The sequence below is a fragment of the Streptopelia decaocto genome (assembly GCF_964273445.1).
Source record: "Streptopelia decaocto genome assembly, chromosome: 7".
NCBI classification, from domain to species: domain Eukaryota; kingdom Metazoa; phylum Chordata; class Aves; order Columbiformes; family Columbidae; genus Streptopelia; species Streptopelia decaocto.
In genome coordinates this window covers 64,070,834-64,090,764 of record NC_138661.1, presented here as the reverse complement: position 1 = coordinate 64,090,764, position 19,931 = coordinate 64,070,834, and the positions used below count along the sequence as shown (strand labels likewise).

The 19,931-nt window shown below is 39.3% G+C and overlaps 1 protein-coding gene across 1 annotated transcript in view; it reads left to right on the top strand.

The window, feature by feature from the left end:
- Positions 1–19,931, top strand: part of ANO5 (anoctamin 5) — a gene marked incomplete at its 5' end in the record, with an annotated part of 56,052 nt that overhangs the window by 5,334 nt on the left and 30,787 nt on the right. The window contains 4 exon segments of the mRNA XM_082058811.1: positions 6,705–6,749; positions 8,617–8,687; positions 13,698–13,745; positions 19,078–19,119. Coding sequence (XP_081914937.1) covers positions 6,705–6,749; positions 8,617–8,687; positions 13,698–13,745; positions 19,078–19,119 — 206 coding nt within the window.

Below are 19,931 nucleotides of genomic sequence, written 5' to 3'. Positions count from 1 at the left end.
GAATTCGGATTGCTCTTTCCACACCACATCAAGGCAGAACTGGCATGTATCCTCACACACCGCAGACCTGCCTTCGGTCTCTCTCTTTAGCCCCTGTTTTCATCTTTAGTTTCACTAATGTGGAGTTTCAGCTTTAGTTATAACTGGTGCCCAAGAAACGAGGAGAGAAGTTATCTTGGGTCCTGTTTACACCGTTGTAATCTGGAATTTTCAATAGATACCATAGATTAAAGCAGGAGTGTCAAACTCCTTTTCACTGGGGGCCACATCAGCCTTGCGGTTGCCTTCAAAGAGCTGAGTGTAATTTTAGGACTGTGTAAATGTAATGACTCCTACATTAGTTCAGTCCTAAAATTACATTTGGCGTTTTGAAGGCAACCGTGAGGCTGATGTGGCCCCCGATGAAAATGAGTTTGACACCCCTGGATTAAAAAGGGTTATGAGATTCACTACTGTTTTTTTGCATTTGCAGTATAGTAGTCTGTTACCATTAAGAATAGACCAACATTTGGTGTTACTTTTGTTAAAAGACTTAATTCTAAGCTGCTGTTTCAAATCAGACTTTTTTTCCAGTGCATGTGGATCACCTATTTACACAAACAGCACAATAAAAGCACTTCAGTATTTCACATGTTGCTTTGTCTGGGTCTTTTGGTGCTATTGGAGCCATTCTCCACTGGATCTCAATGAGGACCCATCGAGGTAGTGAAGCTCCAAATGCTGTTTTTTAGGAAGTGAGAATCTCTTTGGGTGAATTCCAGTCTTCTAACTGGAAATCCCAGGTGATCCTTTGTCTTCCTTCACAGGCTCCCAAGGGTAAAAGTGAAATCTGAGGCCTTTGGCAAGAGAGCAGAAGGCCAGCAAGGCATCTGGGTAGGGCTCGTGATAGAGATAACTGGCCTTTAATTTTCTGTGCTAGCCCGAAATTAGAAAGGGCCCTGTGGCTTGTTATTCCAAGGGGTTTTCTTAACTATCAGGTAGGAAATGGGAGAGCCTATGTTTGTACAATTTATAGCGTGCCACAAGTATACCATGCTAGTGAATGAATGACTTGCAGACGTGGTTTTGATGCTGTTGGCAAGCGGGATGCCAGCGTGTCCTTCAGTCCCGTTAATCGATGGGTGTTTACTTAAAAAACCCTAAGTGATGGGAGCCGTGGTCCGTTACCCTGCTCATTTTCTTGATTGATGGGAACTGTTTCTCTCTGAGGTCAGTATATGACTTCCAGAGTTATTCCATCGTCTTTGAAGTAATTCAGACAGAAAATGTTGAGTTTTGCAAACTCATACGTCAGGAAATAAAAAAAAAGTTGATGGGATTTGTTTGTAAAAAGTCTTTCTATACTGGTATATTTTTATGTTAATATGAGAAAATTAAATACTTGGTGAATATACCAGTGAAATTCCCAATGATGCATTTCATTGGAAGCATAACTAAAATAGTATTGAACTAGGTAGAGCAGATGAAATTGGCCATCTGAAATTAAATGTCTGGGTAGCATGAAACTGAGGAGTACTGCCAGAGGACAGGAAATTCATCACGTGTCTTTCTTAATGAAAGTACAAGTTATTTGCGTTCCTAGTTTATGCCAACCCCCTTCCCAGCATTTTTTCACTATTTCCTTGTTGTTAGTTCCCTGTTCATGTACTGCTTTTCTCTTCTCTATAGAAGACCTGCCATACAAGGGTGGGCATGTAGTGAATAATACATTGGGCCCTCCACTACTTTTGAAAACCTGTGTGTTGCAAATGCTTAAACAAGTTAGAGAGTGTGTTGCTTCAGGGTTACATCAGTGATTTCAGTGGGAGAAATGCATTAATGAGCGATGCTGTAAGATTTTAAGTGTATCTTTGGGAACAGCAGGAAAGCAGCCCTGTACTTAACACTTTTTGAGGTGCTCATCATTCCCTTGGGCTGTGATGAAAAGCAATACTGTGGTTCCCTTTTCTTCAGCTTTTTTGAAGGACATCTCAGAGCACCTGGTGCTTTTATATTCATATATGTGCAAGGCAACTGCCTGAGCTGTTTTTCTGCCTCTGCAGTCAGATGGTGCTGATGAAATCTGGCCCCACACATCCGAATAGTTTAAGTACAAACAAGCACAGCCATTTGCTTCAGGAGCTGTCAGGTCATCTGCAATCTGGTATTTTACCACCCTGCTCTTAGGAGGTTTGTTTGCCATCCCCTTTAATTACATGCATCGAAATGCTAGACAATTAACAAATACCTCACTTTCTCCAGCTATCACTGGTCTGGGCTTTCTTTTTTTTAATTGCATTTGAACCTATTAATCAGTTTACTTGTGTCTTGCAAAATGCTGATGCCTGAAAGCTGCAAGTGCTAAATTCAGTGCTCACAGGATGCTTTAGCTTTGGTCTGTGCTGGTATGTCCAATATGGTTATGGTTATTGCCTTGACCGCACTGAAATTCAGGTTCAAGTTCTGTGTTACAACACTATGCTTGTGTTTTTCTTGCTAAAAACAGATTTGCACCGCTCTTTTTTTTTATTATTATTATTATTTTCTTTAGCCAAGTGCTTTTAATTAAAAGAGGAGTTTTTATAGCTCTTTAAAAGGAAGGCGGCTGAGGGTAAACCTCAAGTTCTGATATAAAATACCCGTTTACTATACCAGAGATTAGAACTGAGGACTTCATGACTTTTCCAAATGCTAAATGAGATTTTCTTATTGTTAGGAGCAGATTTCTCTTCTGTGTATTTTTGCCTATATGAAATACTGTTGTTTGTTTCCTTTTACTTTCTACGTGTTGACAAATATCTGTTCTCTGGAACCACTTGTTTAATAATAAAACACATGCTGAAAATTAATATGCCTGTGAAGCAAACCATACTTGAGAGCAATCTTTTTTAAGGGAATCATAAAGTTCTTTTAAAATATTCTGAATAAATTTTCTTGGATTTATGGAGAATTTTATGTTTTCATGTTAAAGAATAGTTTTAAATTTTTAGGAGCAGCTCTGAGTGTGCACAAAGCACCAATTCAAGTGTAATTTTGAGATGGACTCTTTGATTCAGCGGTGCAGGTGGGTCCTCGGTCCCCCTGGGCAACTCGGTCATCCAGCTCTGGGAGGAGATGGTCAATATACACATAAATTTAGTTAATAAGTCATTTAAAGCTGTATTTTTCTTAGATATGGAAGCACTTTAGTCATGACGAAGCTCACTTGGAATGAGTGACCTTGTTCTGCAGAGATCTGTGTCCATTACACATTTTTGTCAGTGACTCAGTGCTGAATCCTTGTCAAGGATGGAAGTTGGTCAGAGTAGATCCCGCTGCAGCGGGAATCCCACCGCGGTCTTTTGGGAGCAAAGGACACGGTGCTGTAAAGAGCACATTGATTTAGTGATAAATAACCATGTTTTATATTGAATTATCTTTTCTGTCAGGCAGGCCAGGTTACTGAATAATGGCAGGGCTCTATTAAGATGGTAACCTCATGACATCCAGGAATAAAATCTTTCATTGTTTGGTAAGGATGAATATTAGGAATTTTCTTCATAGTACAAAGTAGCTGCCTTTTAACAACTGCCATGTATATTTCAATGTTTTTATTATTGTTGGGTGGGTTTTTGTTTTATGTTACTGATGGTTGTTTTTGTTTGGTTATGGAGTTTTTGTTTATTTGTTTAGAGTTTTGTTTATTTATTGTACCTCGACCATCCAAAACTTGCTCTAGGGATATATATGTGTGTAAACCGATATGTCAAAGGCATCAGACATACGCAGGAGAGTTTGGCAGGTCTGAAAGCTGTTTCTTTTTACCTGCTTACTTTTGTTGACTGAATGGGATGCTGTTACTGTGTCTAAGGACATAGTGGAAATAAATGGAAGCAGTTATTTTGGAACCAATGCTGAAAGTAGTAGCAGTAGCAGTAGGAAAACTGTCTTACTGCCGCTGCCCATTGAACGGCTTGTCAGCACCTGCCTGAGAATCCTGGCTCTGGCTTTGCCTTTGCAATACAATAGCTCTGTCAGAGGTCTTAGGTGTGCACATGCAGATGATTTTTTAGTTTAAGTAGCAAAATGAAAATTTTGATTCATAAACAGTCTACTTGGCTTTAGAAGCATCTGATCCGTTGATGTTTTTACTGGTAGACATGTACCAAGAGCTCTACTTGGAGAAAATGAATGGGGTTGATAGAAGTTGAAAGAAAGGAAAATGTAGATGCTTTCTCTTGGTTTTTCTGAGGCAGAGCTGCTGTGACCCTGCCAGGCTGCAGCATCCCCGGAGCAGCTGCTCCATGCCCAGCGGTAGCTGAAGTGCTGCAGCACTGACCCAGCTTTTTTCTTCCCATCTGCCAGCAGACTAAGGATGCTGAAGTGACATAGATCATCATGTTTCAGGGTCATCACTGGTTAGGTACAGTTAAAGATGCTGGAGCATCCCTGGCTTGGCCTCTGCTAGTAATTAAAAAAGCCAAGGATTTTTTCATTGGCCTTGGAGAGCAAGTAGCACAGTCCAGCCACGTCCATAGCACCAAGCTGCCTCCTTCCCCAAGCTGGGCTGACTTCTTCATGCTGTTTCGAAGAGCAGAACCTCGCCTGTGATGTCCTCCAAAGCGTGTTTCTGCTCTGGTTGGACAGAGTGCACTAATAATTAAGTGAGCAGGTCAGTGGTTGGGCCCGTGTCCTGGACCTTTTATTTCCCTAGTTGAGCTATGGGTGTTGTGACCAGGACATGCTCTGTGGCAGGTTGTACTTCTCCTAGAGAATGTGCAGCTCATTTTTGGTGCAGAGAGATACATCGCCTGTCCTGTGGCATCTTTAAACGGTGATGCTTTCCTCACCTCAGCTATCACAAAATCATTGAACCATAGGTTCATTTTGGTTGGAAGAAACCCTTAAGATCATCAAGTCCAACCATAACCTCACTCTGGCACTAAACCGTGTCCCTAAGAACGTCATCTCCACGTCTTTTAAACCCCTCCAGGGGTGACTCCACCACTTCCCTGGGCAGCCTGTTCCAGTGCTTCACAACCCTTTCCATGAAGAAATTTTTCCTAATGTCCAATCTGAACCTTCCCTGGCACAACTTGAAGGGCTATTGGACGCTTTGATTTACAATGGCATTGTGACTTTTTTATGGCAACATGAATATATTTGCTTTTGTTTCATAAGTGTTTATAGATGAACTTAAACAGCACTTGTCGAAATAACCAGAATTTCTTTCAAGCTGCTTGTTTTCTTGCAGGTGACTTTAAGTTTACAAAGCCAGTATTGCCATTGTTGTCAAAGGGCATTTCCTGCTTTCTGTCAAATAAAGGGTGGGTAGGTCATGCATCTGGTCTCACATCCATTTATCTGAGTTTTAAAGACATTCATTTGTACTTGAATAGCTTGTGTGCCAGTTCTGTAAATTGCAGATACAGTAATGTCTTTGAAAACCCATGAGCATGTTGGCGTCCAGACCACTGAGCAGTTTTGGCTTTCATCATGGAATGAATAAAAAGGCTTTGAAGGACAATGTCTTGATTCCCGAAATATTAATCATATTAAACCACTTCTTTTAACCAGGAGGTCAAGACATGGAATTAAATTACTTTTTTTTTTCCCCAAAAATGTCTGTTTTCAATGTAGAAAAATAAAGTGATTCAGACACTGTGAACAAAGTTGAGCTATTGTAGAACGACTTATCATTTCAATACACAAGAAGCCATTTTTCATGTTTGTTAGGTAAATGGCACTAATTAAAATACCTTCTTTTTGTGGGGTAAACCACATATATTTTAAGGGGCGAAATTAGTCTGGATTACATTCTCCAGTCTTGAGTTCTGAACTGTTTTGGAGTCCTGCTGATCTGATCCTTTGGGTCTGACATTGAAACAGAAACAGCCTGTAATTCTTCGGGCTGGCACACCAAAGGTTTATAAGTAGGTTGCCCTGTGGTGGGGTGGAGTCTGGGACAGCATACGTTAATATTGCAAAATTATAGACCATTCAAAACTCAGTTATTTCTAATAATGTGCAAAATCCCAAGGCACATGTTTAAGGAGTTACAAATAATTGTGTGCAGAACTGTAAGGCTGTTGGAGACGACGGTAGCCTTGGGAAAAAGACATTTCTTTCAGCTGGGGTATGTGCATGTCCGTGAAAGGCCAATGGTTTGAATAGATATTTAAATTTTGTATGTCTGAAGCGATTTTAATGGGTTCTGATAGTCGTAGTGTTGTTCTGGGGTTAATTTTGTACAAAAAATTTGGAAGGAGTGACTGTAATTTCTAAAAGTGCATTTTATACTGAAGGGCTATTTATTCTTAGCAGATGTCCTCATTCATTCTTCTTGGTGTGCAGGAGTTTTTAGATCTCTTCACATACAGTAGAGCGTATAGTGTTGAAAAACAAGGCCGTTCCCTTAAATATAATGGATTTATCAGGATATTATTGTTTTACTCTCTCTTTAGATATGAAGTTATAATTTCTTGAAGAATTTTAAAGGTGTTTTCTTGGCTAGCAGAAACTATTACATTCCTCCCTGCTGCTCATATGCGAAAGTGGCGTCTTTGTGTTGCTGAATGATGTGCCTGGAGAAAAAGGTCTAGGGCACGGTCTCTTGTTTCCAGGGCTTGTTTGTTGTTTGAATATAGTGGCCATACTGTAAAGGATAAAGGAGAATTATTAAACGGGTTCATGTTCAGAGTGAATTTTCTTTCTGGTTCTTACTGAAGTATCTTTTCCTTTTAAAGATGACATTGTGGTTCTCACCAAGTTCAAGCCATCGTGGTCAGAAGGTATTGTACTAACCAGCATCGCGCCTTCCTCCCTGTTGTATGTCTGCTCTGTCCTCTTGTATTTTTTTCCTGTGAGAGCCTCTTGGAAATCTGATTTAAGTTCCCATGAGTCATCGCTATCACATACGAGCCAAGCTTTTTGCAATGTGGTTTACAAGTAAATTTCTAGCTATCTGTAGGCAGCCCTTTTGGTTAGGAATTCATTGAACATCTCTGTTCCCTGTTTTTGTTGCAGTTGTGATGTGCGGCTCCTCTATACCTTCCTATATGACTTCAACATGCATTTCTTTCCTGCTTAGGAACGCTGTTATGTGTTTTGTAAGGAGTGAATGTAAAGTGTGTTGTACTTCTCAGTTAACATATGTTTTACATTCTCTCTTTGCCACCTCGGATGCTGCACTGGGGTTATTCAGTTTTATTCCCCAGGATCAGAGATACTGAGAGAATTTCGTTTCACAGGTTGCATAAGTAATCAGCTGTGGTGCTGGGAGAGCATTTAAAATGTACAACTCAGGATCGTGCTTGTTCCTGAGGTTAAACTTTCACAACTACAGAAAGGATAATCCAAGGCTGCTCTTGGAGGCCGTGGAATCACTATTTATGATACTTTTGGGCAGGCAGAATGACCCCAAATTATCAACTTCCACACTAACTTTCTAGAGGTGACTTAATGCTGTTCTCCCAACTTGCATCGCCATATGCAACATCTTTCTATAGGTGCACGAATAAAACTTAAATTTTCAAATTATATCAGCTAATACAGATTTTGCAGGCATACTTTGCTTTAGCAGAACAGCATGCAACAACCGTGAATGTCTCGGCATTCAGACATTTTGTTATATGTTATATACCATTGTACGCTATTGCTCAGTTTCTCATCACATCGTATGTACAGTTACAAATTACAGAGACCATCTTCTGTAAGTGAACTTAGACATAGCTTGAGAGCACTTTTTTTCCTCTATTTTATTTTTTCTTTTGCCTAAGTATCTTATTATAGATTTTTAGCCAAAACAGTTTATATCCTGCCTGGCTGCAATTTTGACATCAAATATTTGAAGGTTCTGAAAAAATAAAAGGAGAGTAGGTTGTATTTTATTGGTAGGACTAATCTAGCCATAAATGTCCCACAGTGGTCCAGTCTAAGCTGTGCTAGTCAGTCTGTCCAGTCTAAGCTGTACCCACCAATCCTTCCTGCTGTGATTTTTCCCTATAATGTTAACATTTCCCTGTATGTTAACATTTAGATAAGTGTCCTTGGTGGACTGGCTATATTTGCAGGAAAGTCAGGTCAGATTTCAATACTGTTGTTAAGTTCAAGGTGAGGATTTTATTTTATTTTAAGTACCAAGACGCTTGGTGGTTAAAGTTGATATTGCTGTGCTTGATCCTGTCAGCATATCTCCATTATGTGGGCATCTATAATCTTGAGGTATGCACCATTAATTCCTTAGCAACAAAAAAATAATTCAATTTCTAGCAAAACCCCAGAGATAACTGAACTTGATAACTGAGGCAGCAAAGCTACAAGTGTTAGACTCTCATAGACATCACCTATCAGGCATTTGAGACAATGAATATCTCATCAAATACGTGATGCTGATGGATTTTTGTTTGTTACATCTTAAACTGTGTTCCTGTGTCTGCAAGGTCACAACCAGGTAGGGCAGACTGAGTATCTTGTGTCTCCCAGTGGTTCTTTTCCCTTCAAAGAACTGTTCGTGCAGATTTTATGTGGCTGAGTAGTATTTTCCAGCTTTTGCTTGTTTGTAGTTCCATGCCCTCGAGGTTCACTTCGTTTTCAGCTACAACCATGTTTTAAAATAAGGAATGTATTTATGTGAATCTTTCTTTCCGTGTTCCTTAGGGGAAGAATGCAATGGACCCTTATGTGAAACTGTTTCATCTGCAGAATCAGAAATCCCCAGCAGCTCCGAGGTAAGGTCCAGTACAGACGGTGCTAATTCATTGCTGGTAGGAAGAAAGAGGAACAGTTGCTGTGAAAGAGAGATTTAGTTTTAAAAACAATATTTCTTTCAGATTGTCTTATACTTCCTTTTTTATGCATGTAAACATTTCCTCCTCTGAAGGAGCAAAACCATGAAATTGCCACTGACACTCATTGAGTCTTACAACAGACTTACAAATGTTAGCGCTGCAACGCAGTAGTGGTGGGAAACAGTGTTTCCAGTATCACTCTTGAAATGAGAAACAATCATTTGATGTTTTGGCAATCGGAAAAACATAATGCTTCTGCACAAATCCAGCACTTTGTTTCATGCTGCAAATTATGTTGCTGGCTCGGTAGGGAAATCAAGGCACTCACGTTCCTCTACTCTAGGAACTTTGTGACAGTGCAGCAAGACTTATGAAAAAGCAAATAGAGGTTTGAGTTTTAGGAATGCGGTCTCATTTATCTGATTTTTGCTTTCTATGCGTTAGGCAGACATAAAGCTAGAGAGTTAATCTTCTTGCCCCCTTTCACACTCTTATCAGCCACAACAGGCTTAGTGCTTGATGATCAATGTCCTAGATATTCAGGTTAAGTCTATCCTTAAAGCTTTTCCATGAATTCATTCCAGAAGTAAGGGAGCCCTGGTTTCTTTTTCCATACAATGCTAATCCTTTATCTTCATGTGTTGTCACAACTTCAGTATTCTTCTCTATAAACTGGTAGAATTCATTTTCCTGCAGTTCTCCACTGGGCTGCCTTCTGTCGTCCTCAATGTGTTCCCATAGGAACTGAGCCAGGTCATCTGCCCTGCCATAAAAAACAAGCCATGATTTCTCCCCTTTCCACCAGGACCCTTTTTAGCTCAGGTCAACGTGCTTTGTTCTTGTTTTGAAAGACAGCACATTTCTCTACTTTATAATTTTACTCTAGTGACAGATGGGAAACATTCTTGTCACTTAAACCATGAACTTTGTTCCTGCATTTGGAAAATATGAAAGCTTAGAAGCCTTAAAACAATAAGGTCAGGTAATTTTAAAATGGTAATGGAATTCATTCATAAAAAGACCATTGGGAAAGAGTTAAATGAATTACATTCAAGTCACAACTTCATTATGCTTGGACTGTCTTTTCTTTTGGAGAAGAAGAAACATAAAGTACAATAACAATATGCTTCTGCTCAGCAGTAGGGAGGAAAAGCTACATCCTATTGTTGAATTAGCAACAGCAGGGGAAAAAGAAATCTAGATGCAAATATGGAAAGCAGAAAACATTACCTATCCATAATTCAGTGGCGCTTTTTTCCTTTTGTAATCTGTGAAGGAGCATGTGATATGTACCCAAGGAATGATGTGAGTAAAACAAAAGAGAAGGTGAAAACCAGTCTGTAGTGAAACCTGCCAACACATACACAAAAGTCAGATGAAATCCAGGACTCAAAAAGCAATTGAGTCTCCTGTCAGTGGCACTTTGGTCCTTCCTCATGATTTTGCATGTGTGCTCTAATCCACTGCTGCTTCCCTAAATTACCCTTTTTTGCCTTTTTTATATAATTTTTGTTGAGTTTCTTTATTTTTCTTCTTTTAATCTCCCACAAGGACAAAAGAAACAGGATTGCTTAGAGTTCAACAGCTTTTCCTATGCCAAGCCTTATAGCATGCGGCATTTCTAGATGCGGGGAAGCAAGGAGATGTTTTCAGCACAGACTGGAGGGCAATAAAAATGGATATACTAGGGGTATTTTCAAAAAGGCGCTGAGATGGGGACTGCTTCAAATTGCCTCCTTTTTAGATCAATAATTCACAGACAGTGACTTCTGTTAGGGACCAGCAACTGTCCTAATCGAGTCTCCATGTAGAATCTACCTGGATCAGGCTTTATGGTGTTTGTGTTCCAAAAAATACATAAATTCCTCTGGAAGTCCTTTCAAGAAATTGGAAAATCAATGAAAGAAAAGCTGAGAATCTGTTTTTTCTCTGTGCATTATATGTATGCGAAGAGAGCACCAGAAAAATAGATATAATGGCATAATTCTGTTTTGATAGCACAGTGCATCTCTGTTCTGTGATTATAATTAGTCGTTCAAATTAAAAAGTAAACGAGGGTGAGGCCCACTGACAAAATAGAGTTCTTATTCTTAAGAGGGAAGAAGGTCAGTTATATAATTTAAGATTGGAAGAAAGGTTAAAAAGTTGAATTTGCATTAAATTTCCTGATAGTAAAATTCTAGGCTATAATCATAAAGTTAGTACAGATTTTGTAGAAGACTTACTAACTAGTTTGTGTTTTATCGACATCTGTAAGAGGTGTATGCTAAGAACTATTTGTCTACTATTCCAATTAAGAAGTATAAAGTAATTTAAAGTGTTTGCTTTGTGTGCATGTGGATGCTGAGTTTCTCAGCCCATATGAGGCCGTGCTACTCTGAGTAAAGGTGCAGGATAGTGCCCTACTCTGGCTCGGAGAAGGTGGGAGTTCATTTAGCACAGTTAAGGATGAAATGTTCACCTTTGCTGTTAATTTCCCACCAATGGAATGCTTACTAAACATTTCTGTTCAACAGGATTTTCCATATTGTAACTTGATTGTGAGATAATCTGAGAACAAGTCATTTTATTTAAGCCAGGTTAGCAGGAGTAAATTGGCAGAGCTCCATCCAATGTGGTAAAGTGGTAAAGCAAAGCGTTTTACCAAAATTAGGGATGTGAGACAGGTTATTTATTTTGAGAGCAGCAGTTGCTGCAGGTGTTTCAAATGAACTGATTTATTTTCTCTGAAAAAAACACCATGATAACGTACATTACTTTCATGCCTGTTCATTTGCAATTCAGACCAGTGGCTTTTCAAGTAGAGAGAAACATAAAATACCATTATTAATACAAGAGTGGATTCCAAAGTACAAAAGACCAGCCCAGCAGTGCTGCCAACCTTTATTCTTGGTTTTCATCTCAACCAAGCTGGACTATTTGAGCATTTCTGAAAGCACAGGTTGGCTCTTGTTTCGGGGTTCATGTGTTATGAAGACTGAAGCCCCATTGTGCTCTACATAGAATTTAGCATGAGATGAGAAAATCATGTCTCTCTAGAAGAGTTCTTAGACTTTAAATGTACAAGGTATGTTGACTATCATTATTTTTAATACATAACCAGCAGGACTTGAGCCAAATAATTTCAGGCAGTTATACAGAGAGCAGGGGGAGTTCCCTGGTTTAGCAGGAAAGCATTTCACAAAACAAAGGGGAATGTACAAAGGGGTTTTGGCAGCTGGACGCTCTTTTCATCCCACAGTTGAATGTTTCACTAAAGATATTAGAATTGTATTTCAGAGTGAAGCACGGGTGGCTAAAATCCATAGTTACATTGAATTATGGAGGAGGTGGGAGCAGCACAGGATGGAGAGGTGGAAGAAAAGATGGGGACATCAAGGCTGCACTGTTATCAATGTCAAATTTGTACAGTACTTTACATGACAGGTATTTTCAGTGTATAATTGGAGAAAAACTTTCCATTTAAGTGTCTCAGCCCTTATTTCTCTACAAATAGTGCAGGTTTTTCCAGTAGCATCAGTGATGAGAGGATTAGACTTTAAAGCCAGTTGACTGTCTTAAGGTAAGGGCACAGTGCAGCTATTTATATTTGCATTGTTTCTCATGTGGATTCCTTGCCAAAACCAGATCAATCTCTCTGGGTTTGTTTGACTGAATTCTGAAAAAGACATTTTTATCTTATTTAGATAAGCAAATACTCAGATGTCATCACAAAGAAAGAATGTAGAGATGTGTGTGTGTGTATTACTTGCGATGGAAATAGGAACAAAAATAACATGTCTCACAAAACTACAGGAGCGGGCCTGTGTGGTTTCTCTCAGGTAAAATTGTAATAAAAGTGAAAAATATTCACTTCTAATTTCAAAAATCATAGACAGTACTTTATGAAAACTGGATTTGGGGAAATGCACATTTTTGAAGTAATACAACCCCAAACCAATAAATGATGATACGATAATGAAATGAAGTGAATATTCTGCTTCTGTTGAAAGCTAATTCAATTCCATAGGGAACTGTCATATTTTCCTAATCCACTTGCACTGTTTGGTTGCACCGTTTAAACCTGTCTATAGTTTGTTTTCAGAAGCAGGAGAACAGTGTGAGAAATTATTGACTAACAGAATTAGGTGTTGCCAAATTGCTTAGGGACTGTAAACCATCATTCATCCCAACAGCAAAGCCTCCAAGCCCCTTATTCCTGCCATTCCTGCCTGCAAAATATTCAGAGGACATTGCAGCACCCTCTGGGCCCCTGTACAGAAAAATAATGAGCACCCAGACGTTGTATTAATAAAACTAATACAACTAAAATCAGGGTAGGGCCTCAGCAGGCGTGGATCAGAACTGGAAGCTGGGAAACCCTCACCAGTCTCATTAGGTGGAACAGCTGCAATTACCGATACCAATTTGCCTTGTCTACACTATGAGATTAATGATTTGTCTCCTCACATTTGTTTTTCTTCAGTTCACAGGATGTAATTTCAGTTTGTATTGAAAAAAATAGCTAAGAAGGATGTCACGTTTGTTCTGAATGCAAGTGCAGCCGTCTGTGCTATGTACATTTTCTCTCTTTGATGTGAAAATAACAACAATACTGTTAAAATTTGTTCTTTATCAGCTTGCAAATGGAAATCTGTGCCAAGTTGTCTAGACTTTGTTTTATGATGAGGATTACTGTATCGCTTTTATTGAAAGTTATTCTTACTAATATTTAAAAATCAATAGGGGCCATGTAAAAGTCAGTGGCGTAGGCTGGAGACCCAGCTCACCTGAGAGAGTAGAGCTTTGTTTAAACTTGATCTAGACTGAAAACCCCTCTATCGCTCAGAACAGCTCTTCAGCAACTTAAACCAGAAGCTGCACTGTTTCTTCTGAAATAGCCTTTTATTTGAACGCGTCCTTTGCATCGTCGCTAACAACATTATGTTTTTCCCGTGATGCCACTGGCAGGGCCTAAACAGCACTGAGACTACTTTACTCATCCCCGAACATCAAGTGGTAAGCAGTAAGCGATATTCATGCTTCCCTGCATGAATCTGTGTGGCGTCTTCTCTTACCGTTTGCCAAAAAGTCCCTCACCTGAAAATTTTCCAGTTTCAAGGAAGCCATCCTTCTAGAAATTGTTGTTTTTCTAGCATATAAAAATGAATGTGGTTTTTGAGATTATTCCCAGTGATGGCTTAAAGGATAAATTCCAGCGAATCAAAAGGATAATAAATAAAATTGAAAAGTTAAGTAGTGGTGGAGTAAACTGGAAAGTTTGCTTTTTTTAGCATTGTTTTGGTTTGATGGGTTAGAGGGTACATTCTGACTGTGGTGTTATTAACAAATATGGGATTCCTTTTTATCTGGAGGGCTCTCTGAGTCAGCATGATACTTTAAAATGTTTTAAAGAGCAAGAAATCCTGACACCATTTGAAATGTGTTGCCTTTTGGTTTGTTCTTATTGTAGCAAGTAATAAGGAAAGGCTCAAAATATCCTCTTGTTGAAATTCATACCCAAGATAATTGTATTAATTGGTAAATATACCAGAAAACTTAAAATAACCATTATGCTTTTATGGAAAGAAAAATTACAAAACTCATTTAAGATAACTGAAGAAGTACATGCTGAGGTGTATTCGAACTGTCTGCTTGCTTACATTGGGCTCTGGTGTCTTACATTAACATATACGCTCCCTTAGCATATGTTATGTTTCTTTGTTCTGTTCTTGTTCATTGTCTTTTATCCAGAGAGGCTTTTTCTGTGCATTTAGATTTTAGTGCAAACATCTTGGTGTCCTAAACGGGTTTGAAATGCATGTTTTCAAGCTTTCCGATTTTCCCATGGTTCAAAATTGCAACACGAGCGTGGTAAAGGTGCAAAAAGCAGCTTGCAAGTTTGAGCTGCAAGAAATACACGAGCTTTTGTGGGTTTTTTGTTGAATGGGAAAGGTTATAGTTTTGTATGCAACTTTGGAGCCTGCATGAAGCATAACTGGACATGGCGTTAAGATCTTGTGTTGTTAATTCACCTCTTTGAAGTGGGGAAGCACTTTGGTTGCCTGGATTCCTCCAAGGAAGAATATTGAAGAGAACCTCATGCAAAGGGGCTGTCTGCTCTAATGGGAACTGAGTTTACTGTGCAGAAACCAGGAATTTGCCTTTTTGATTTTCAGTAGGGTGCCTGTATATTTTCATATGTTGTGGAAATGCATTTCCAGGAGCATTTTGCTTTTGGAAATACATTTTATCAAGCGGTTGTATTTAGCACAGCAACACTTTAATCACTATGTTTCTCATATAGCTGTAAGCATATTTAATTCTGTGAAGAGAGAGATGTATAAATGTTCTCTGTGCACTGGGGGTCAAGGGTGATAAATTTGTTTTTAAGCCATTGAATGTTTCCTACCCCTCCAATTGTGGAGGCTTTTCTTGTATTTTCATTCAGCTTTCAAGCCCTTGTATTTTTGTCCATTTTCTGAATTTTTTTCTGCAGTGGATTTTTAATTCATAAGTTAACGAATTCCTTTGTGATACAGTTATTTTGGTTTGTTACATTGTCTGTGATAAAATAATTTGCCTGGATGATTATCAAAGGTGTGCAGTAAATAAATATTTGGTTTGTAGACTGTATCTTGTAAGCAAAATGTTGCAAATCAATTTTATTTTGTAATTTCAGGTAGTTTTCTTGTCTGGTAATGTAGGACTTTGATAACAGAACTGTGCTGGTGGGCATCATGTTATTGACATAACTGTTCAGCATACCCGTTACTAATAGACACAGATTCTTCACCGTGCTGTAACTCTAATGAAGCTCATATCTTGGCTTCCTCTGTCTCAAATTGGTGTTGGTTACTGCTTTGGTACAGAAATCACTGTTTTAAACCATCTTCCCACCCTGAGGTACAAAAAGCAGAAGATGAGGGACGCTGAGGTCTGAACCCGCAGTCCCAGCTCTGCGAGGTCGGACACTTGTGAAACCTTGGACTCTGGGGAGCTGAGTTTGGGAAGTGTGGTTTTAAATGTAGGCCCCTGAGAAACCTGCAGTTTTCTGACTGAATATTAATCTGAAAAGTACTGCTCTAAGCCAAGTTCTTTTGTCTTTGAAGTACAGACATGGAGAGAGCTGGTATATTGAGTAGCAAGGGGTATTTGGAGGAAGCTCCATTGCCTGCAAGGAGAGAGCTGCACTGAGTGGCCTGTGGGGACATAAATTTCCTGTTAGGTAGATAGCCAGAAATAGAAATCCCCGAGTCCTGTGAAAATATACAGAATTAGATCATCCAGGTATAATCTGTAGGATGTATTTGCTTTTCAGGTGCTGTGATATCGTTAGACCACCGAGGGCTGGCAGATTGTGCTGACCAAGGTCAGCTGCCTGTGTGCTTTGGTGTGGGGCCAGGGAAATGTTGACCACGGTCTCTTCAGCTTCACTCCAAAGCTGCTTTTCTGAAGCACTTTCTGTGTTTAGCGGTTGATACCACAGCCAGCAGTTCCCTTTCCCCTCTCGCTGTTTGCTTTGGCCCTGGAGAGGCCTGTCTGGGCCACTGGTGCGAGCAAGGTGGCCAAGGCTTGAGCAGGAGGGTTTTGATGGATTTGGATGTAGCGTGTGACCATCAACTGGCATTTACACCCTTTACACCAAACCAGTTTGGGCAGAACTGACTGCGATGGGATGTTGTGGCCTTACTTCATCTTGAGCTGTGCTTTGTTTATTTTTGTACTGACACCTTGGTCTTTCTTATAACCTGTCCTGCTGGAGTCCCTAATGCGAGGATTGCAAATCCAGGTACTTGGAAGGTTGGTTGAAGGTGGGTCCATACCCTGACCTCCACTGGATGTCTAGCCAGAAGTTATCGCTTATGGCGTAACTAGAAATATTAATTCTGTATGAATCCAGTCAGTTTGCACTTATGTAGCCACATCAAAAGAAAATTTCCCTCTTTATGATAGACCATACAGGGTTCAATTAGCACATCTGTCTACAGGCTACAAAGTCTTATAGTTCCTATAGAGGTAATTAAGACTATTAAAACTGGGAAGTTACTACTGGAGAACAGGAGAGCAGTATTTGTTTTTGAACAAGTAGCTTTTGTAAACTTGCTTTGTAGCTGATGGATTTATTGAACGTTTTGGAAGTAGCACCATTTCATAGAATCATACACTGGCTTGGACTGGAAGGGACCTCTGGAGGTCTCCTTGACCAATCTCCTCCTCAAGGCAAAGCTGATTTCCAACTTAGATCAGGTTGCTCAGTGAGGGCCTTGCTTGGTCAAGCTGTGTGATCTCTGAGGATGGAAATGACACAGTCAATCTGGGCAACCTGTTGTACCTGTTCCAGCTCAACCCCACCCTCAATCCAGGAGGAATTTCCCTGTTGCAACTTGTGGCTGTTGCCTCTTGAGTTTTCACCATACGCCTCGGGGCTCCATCTCTTTTGTAATTCCTTATTGGCTGTTATTCAATTATTCCAAAGCTGCGTGGGGAAGTTTGAATTTGGTTACGTGTATTCCACATCACACCATATCTGCTCCAATGAGGTGTAACTTCATTGAATAACTGCAGGTTGTCTAAGATCAATTAATTTGAATACAGTTCTGGAAGGAGCTGTTAAAGAATGAGATGTACTGATCCATAATGTTTTATGATTCACTGACGCGACCAGTACAAATTAGTAACATTTTATATATTTTAAACCTGTGAGTACACATTTATGCACAGAATGGCATGAATATGCAAGACTGATCTTGTTCTTCTTGTGAAATCCAAACGCAGCAAAATGGAAAGGAATAATTTATGGGTTTAATAAGTAGGTCTGTCACTATCCATGATGAATATCCTATGTACAGGAAAGGGAAATGATAAGTATTCCCCTTCTCAAAGCAGATCCAAGGATGACTACTGCATCTTCTTAAATTGATAGTCAGGCCTTTAATGACTGAGCAGGATTCTGATACATTCTAGAAAATTGGCAAACTTTGACACTACAGACAAATTATTACTTCAATTGTATGGAATAATCTAATTTATAACTATGCTGCCCAAGGAATTAGGGACACTCCTTTGGCAGGAGCCTTTTGTGAAATAAATATTATTGATTGATCTTTATACTTCTTTTTCTTTGTGTATATGGATTTTGGTAGTTTATTAGGACAGTGTCTACACTCACACAATCTCTGTCTTTTTAAACTACCAGTTCAGTTTTAGGCGGATTCCCAAGATTGTAAGTTGTTAGAATGCACTTTGGGCTTCACTTGCTGTAATGTTGAATAATTCCAGTACTGTTGATGCTACGTAGATACGAGTGTGTTAACATCTATGTTAACATCTAAACAGTTGTGATTTGCTTGTCACAATTGTATTTACAAAAACGCCATAAATACAAAATAGAATAAGAAAAGGCTGTTTCTTTTCTTTTGTTCTGTTGGATTCCGTTGTTTTTGTGACCCCCCCCCCCTTAGTCTTGCATCATTATGTACTGCGTTTGGAAACAAAAGCATTTTCTGAGGTAGCCGTCCTGCTTTCAGTCTTACAAAGTAATCTGCTCTAACTGATCTGCCATAAATATTTCTCAAGAAGAGAAATGACAAAAAACCCAACAGAATTGCCAAAGAGGGAAGGCAAAAAGACATTGCAGCATTTTCAGAAGTGTTTTTGTTTGATTTGCAGCTCCCAAAGGCTCAGATAGTTTCGGAAATACAGGAATTCTCCAGCATGCCTGGATGGTCTGAGCCGGCTGCTGCCTGCGTTCAGCACTTACCGGCGTGTATGGTGAAAACGCGTGAAGTTGTGCAACACTATGACACAATAAGGATGTTTTTAATTATTATTATTAAATTTGAGCCTGTCTGAAGACAAACACATGCCCTGGAGTATGCGGATTTTATTGCTTGTAATATTGTCCGCTCTGGAATTACCTGGTTGCCATTTGTCTTTTTATGTCCCCGTGGGTCCAACTTGAGCGTAACAGAAACAGGCTCACACTGTTCATTACCCAGCGCTTGTTTTGATACCTTTGCATTCCATTCTAATAAACTTCCAATTGTTCTTTTTTAAAAAATCTGCTTAAGTATCCAAACCATGGCAATTAGCATTATAGGAGTCATTATTTTAAACCACCTGAGTTTATTATCAAGATGGTTGCCAGCACAGCTTTGCCTTTAGTAAAAAAGACATTATAGTCATAATGTTTGTGGGTGCTTGTATATTTTAATAGTTGGAGGCTTTTCTTGGCTTTTTTAAGGACACGGATTTGTTACTAACTTTAGTTTTGGGGTGTGCTGGCAGCTGGTTTGGGTTTTGGGGAGGAACCGTGGGCTCACTAACTACTTGTTGGTTATTCCGGCAGAGTGGAAGGAGATATAATCTGTTCCTGAAGCGACGTCTCAGGGTAAAAACCAGTGATGAATGATATTGCAAGTGGCTCGGATGGCTGCAGTAATAACATGCTTCACTGTGTGGTGCCTTTTGTTAACTGGGAGCAAGATTCACATTACAAAGTTCCCTGAGAAAGAACAGGATATTTTTCCCATGCATCCTTGCCTGACTTAAGAGGGAGAAGACGGAGACGTATCCCTCTCAATTATTATTTTTTTGTTCCTACTCTAATAAAATGAAAACCCAGTCTTGTATAAGTACAATTTTTGTGATAGCTGTGGTTAAAAAAAACAACACCAACCTTCCTTAGCATGGAGTTAAATTGAGACCAGAGAATTAGTTTCTATGGAAAGCACTTCACTGGATGAACCTCCAGTCCTGTAAACAATTTGATAGAGCTGAATATTGATATGATAATAAATAATATTACCTAATATTATGTTGAGATCCCTAGGAGAGTGAACTAATAGCCTTTATTTCCTTAACATTAATTGCTGTTGTCTAATGAGTGAAAAAGATTAATGTTGTTGCTATGACATTTTGGCATGCTGAGAAATGAAAGTATGACCTTTCATAGACCAATTAGAATACTAATTACTCAGTTACATTGATAACCTTTCATTAGATGTTTTTTTTCCCCTCCAAGAAAGTAAGTACTCTATTTTGAAATGTAACCCCTGTGTTGTTTGTGTGCTTTTCACATGTAATCATTGCTGGAACGTGTTTCTCTGTGGTGGCTGGTTTAGTGACTCTTGTTACATAGAAGAAAACGCATGGAATTCACATTTTGCTACCTGCTTCGGGTCAATGAACCGTGCCCTGGCT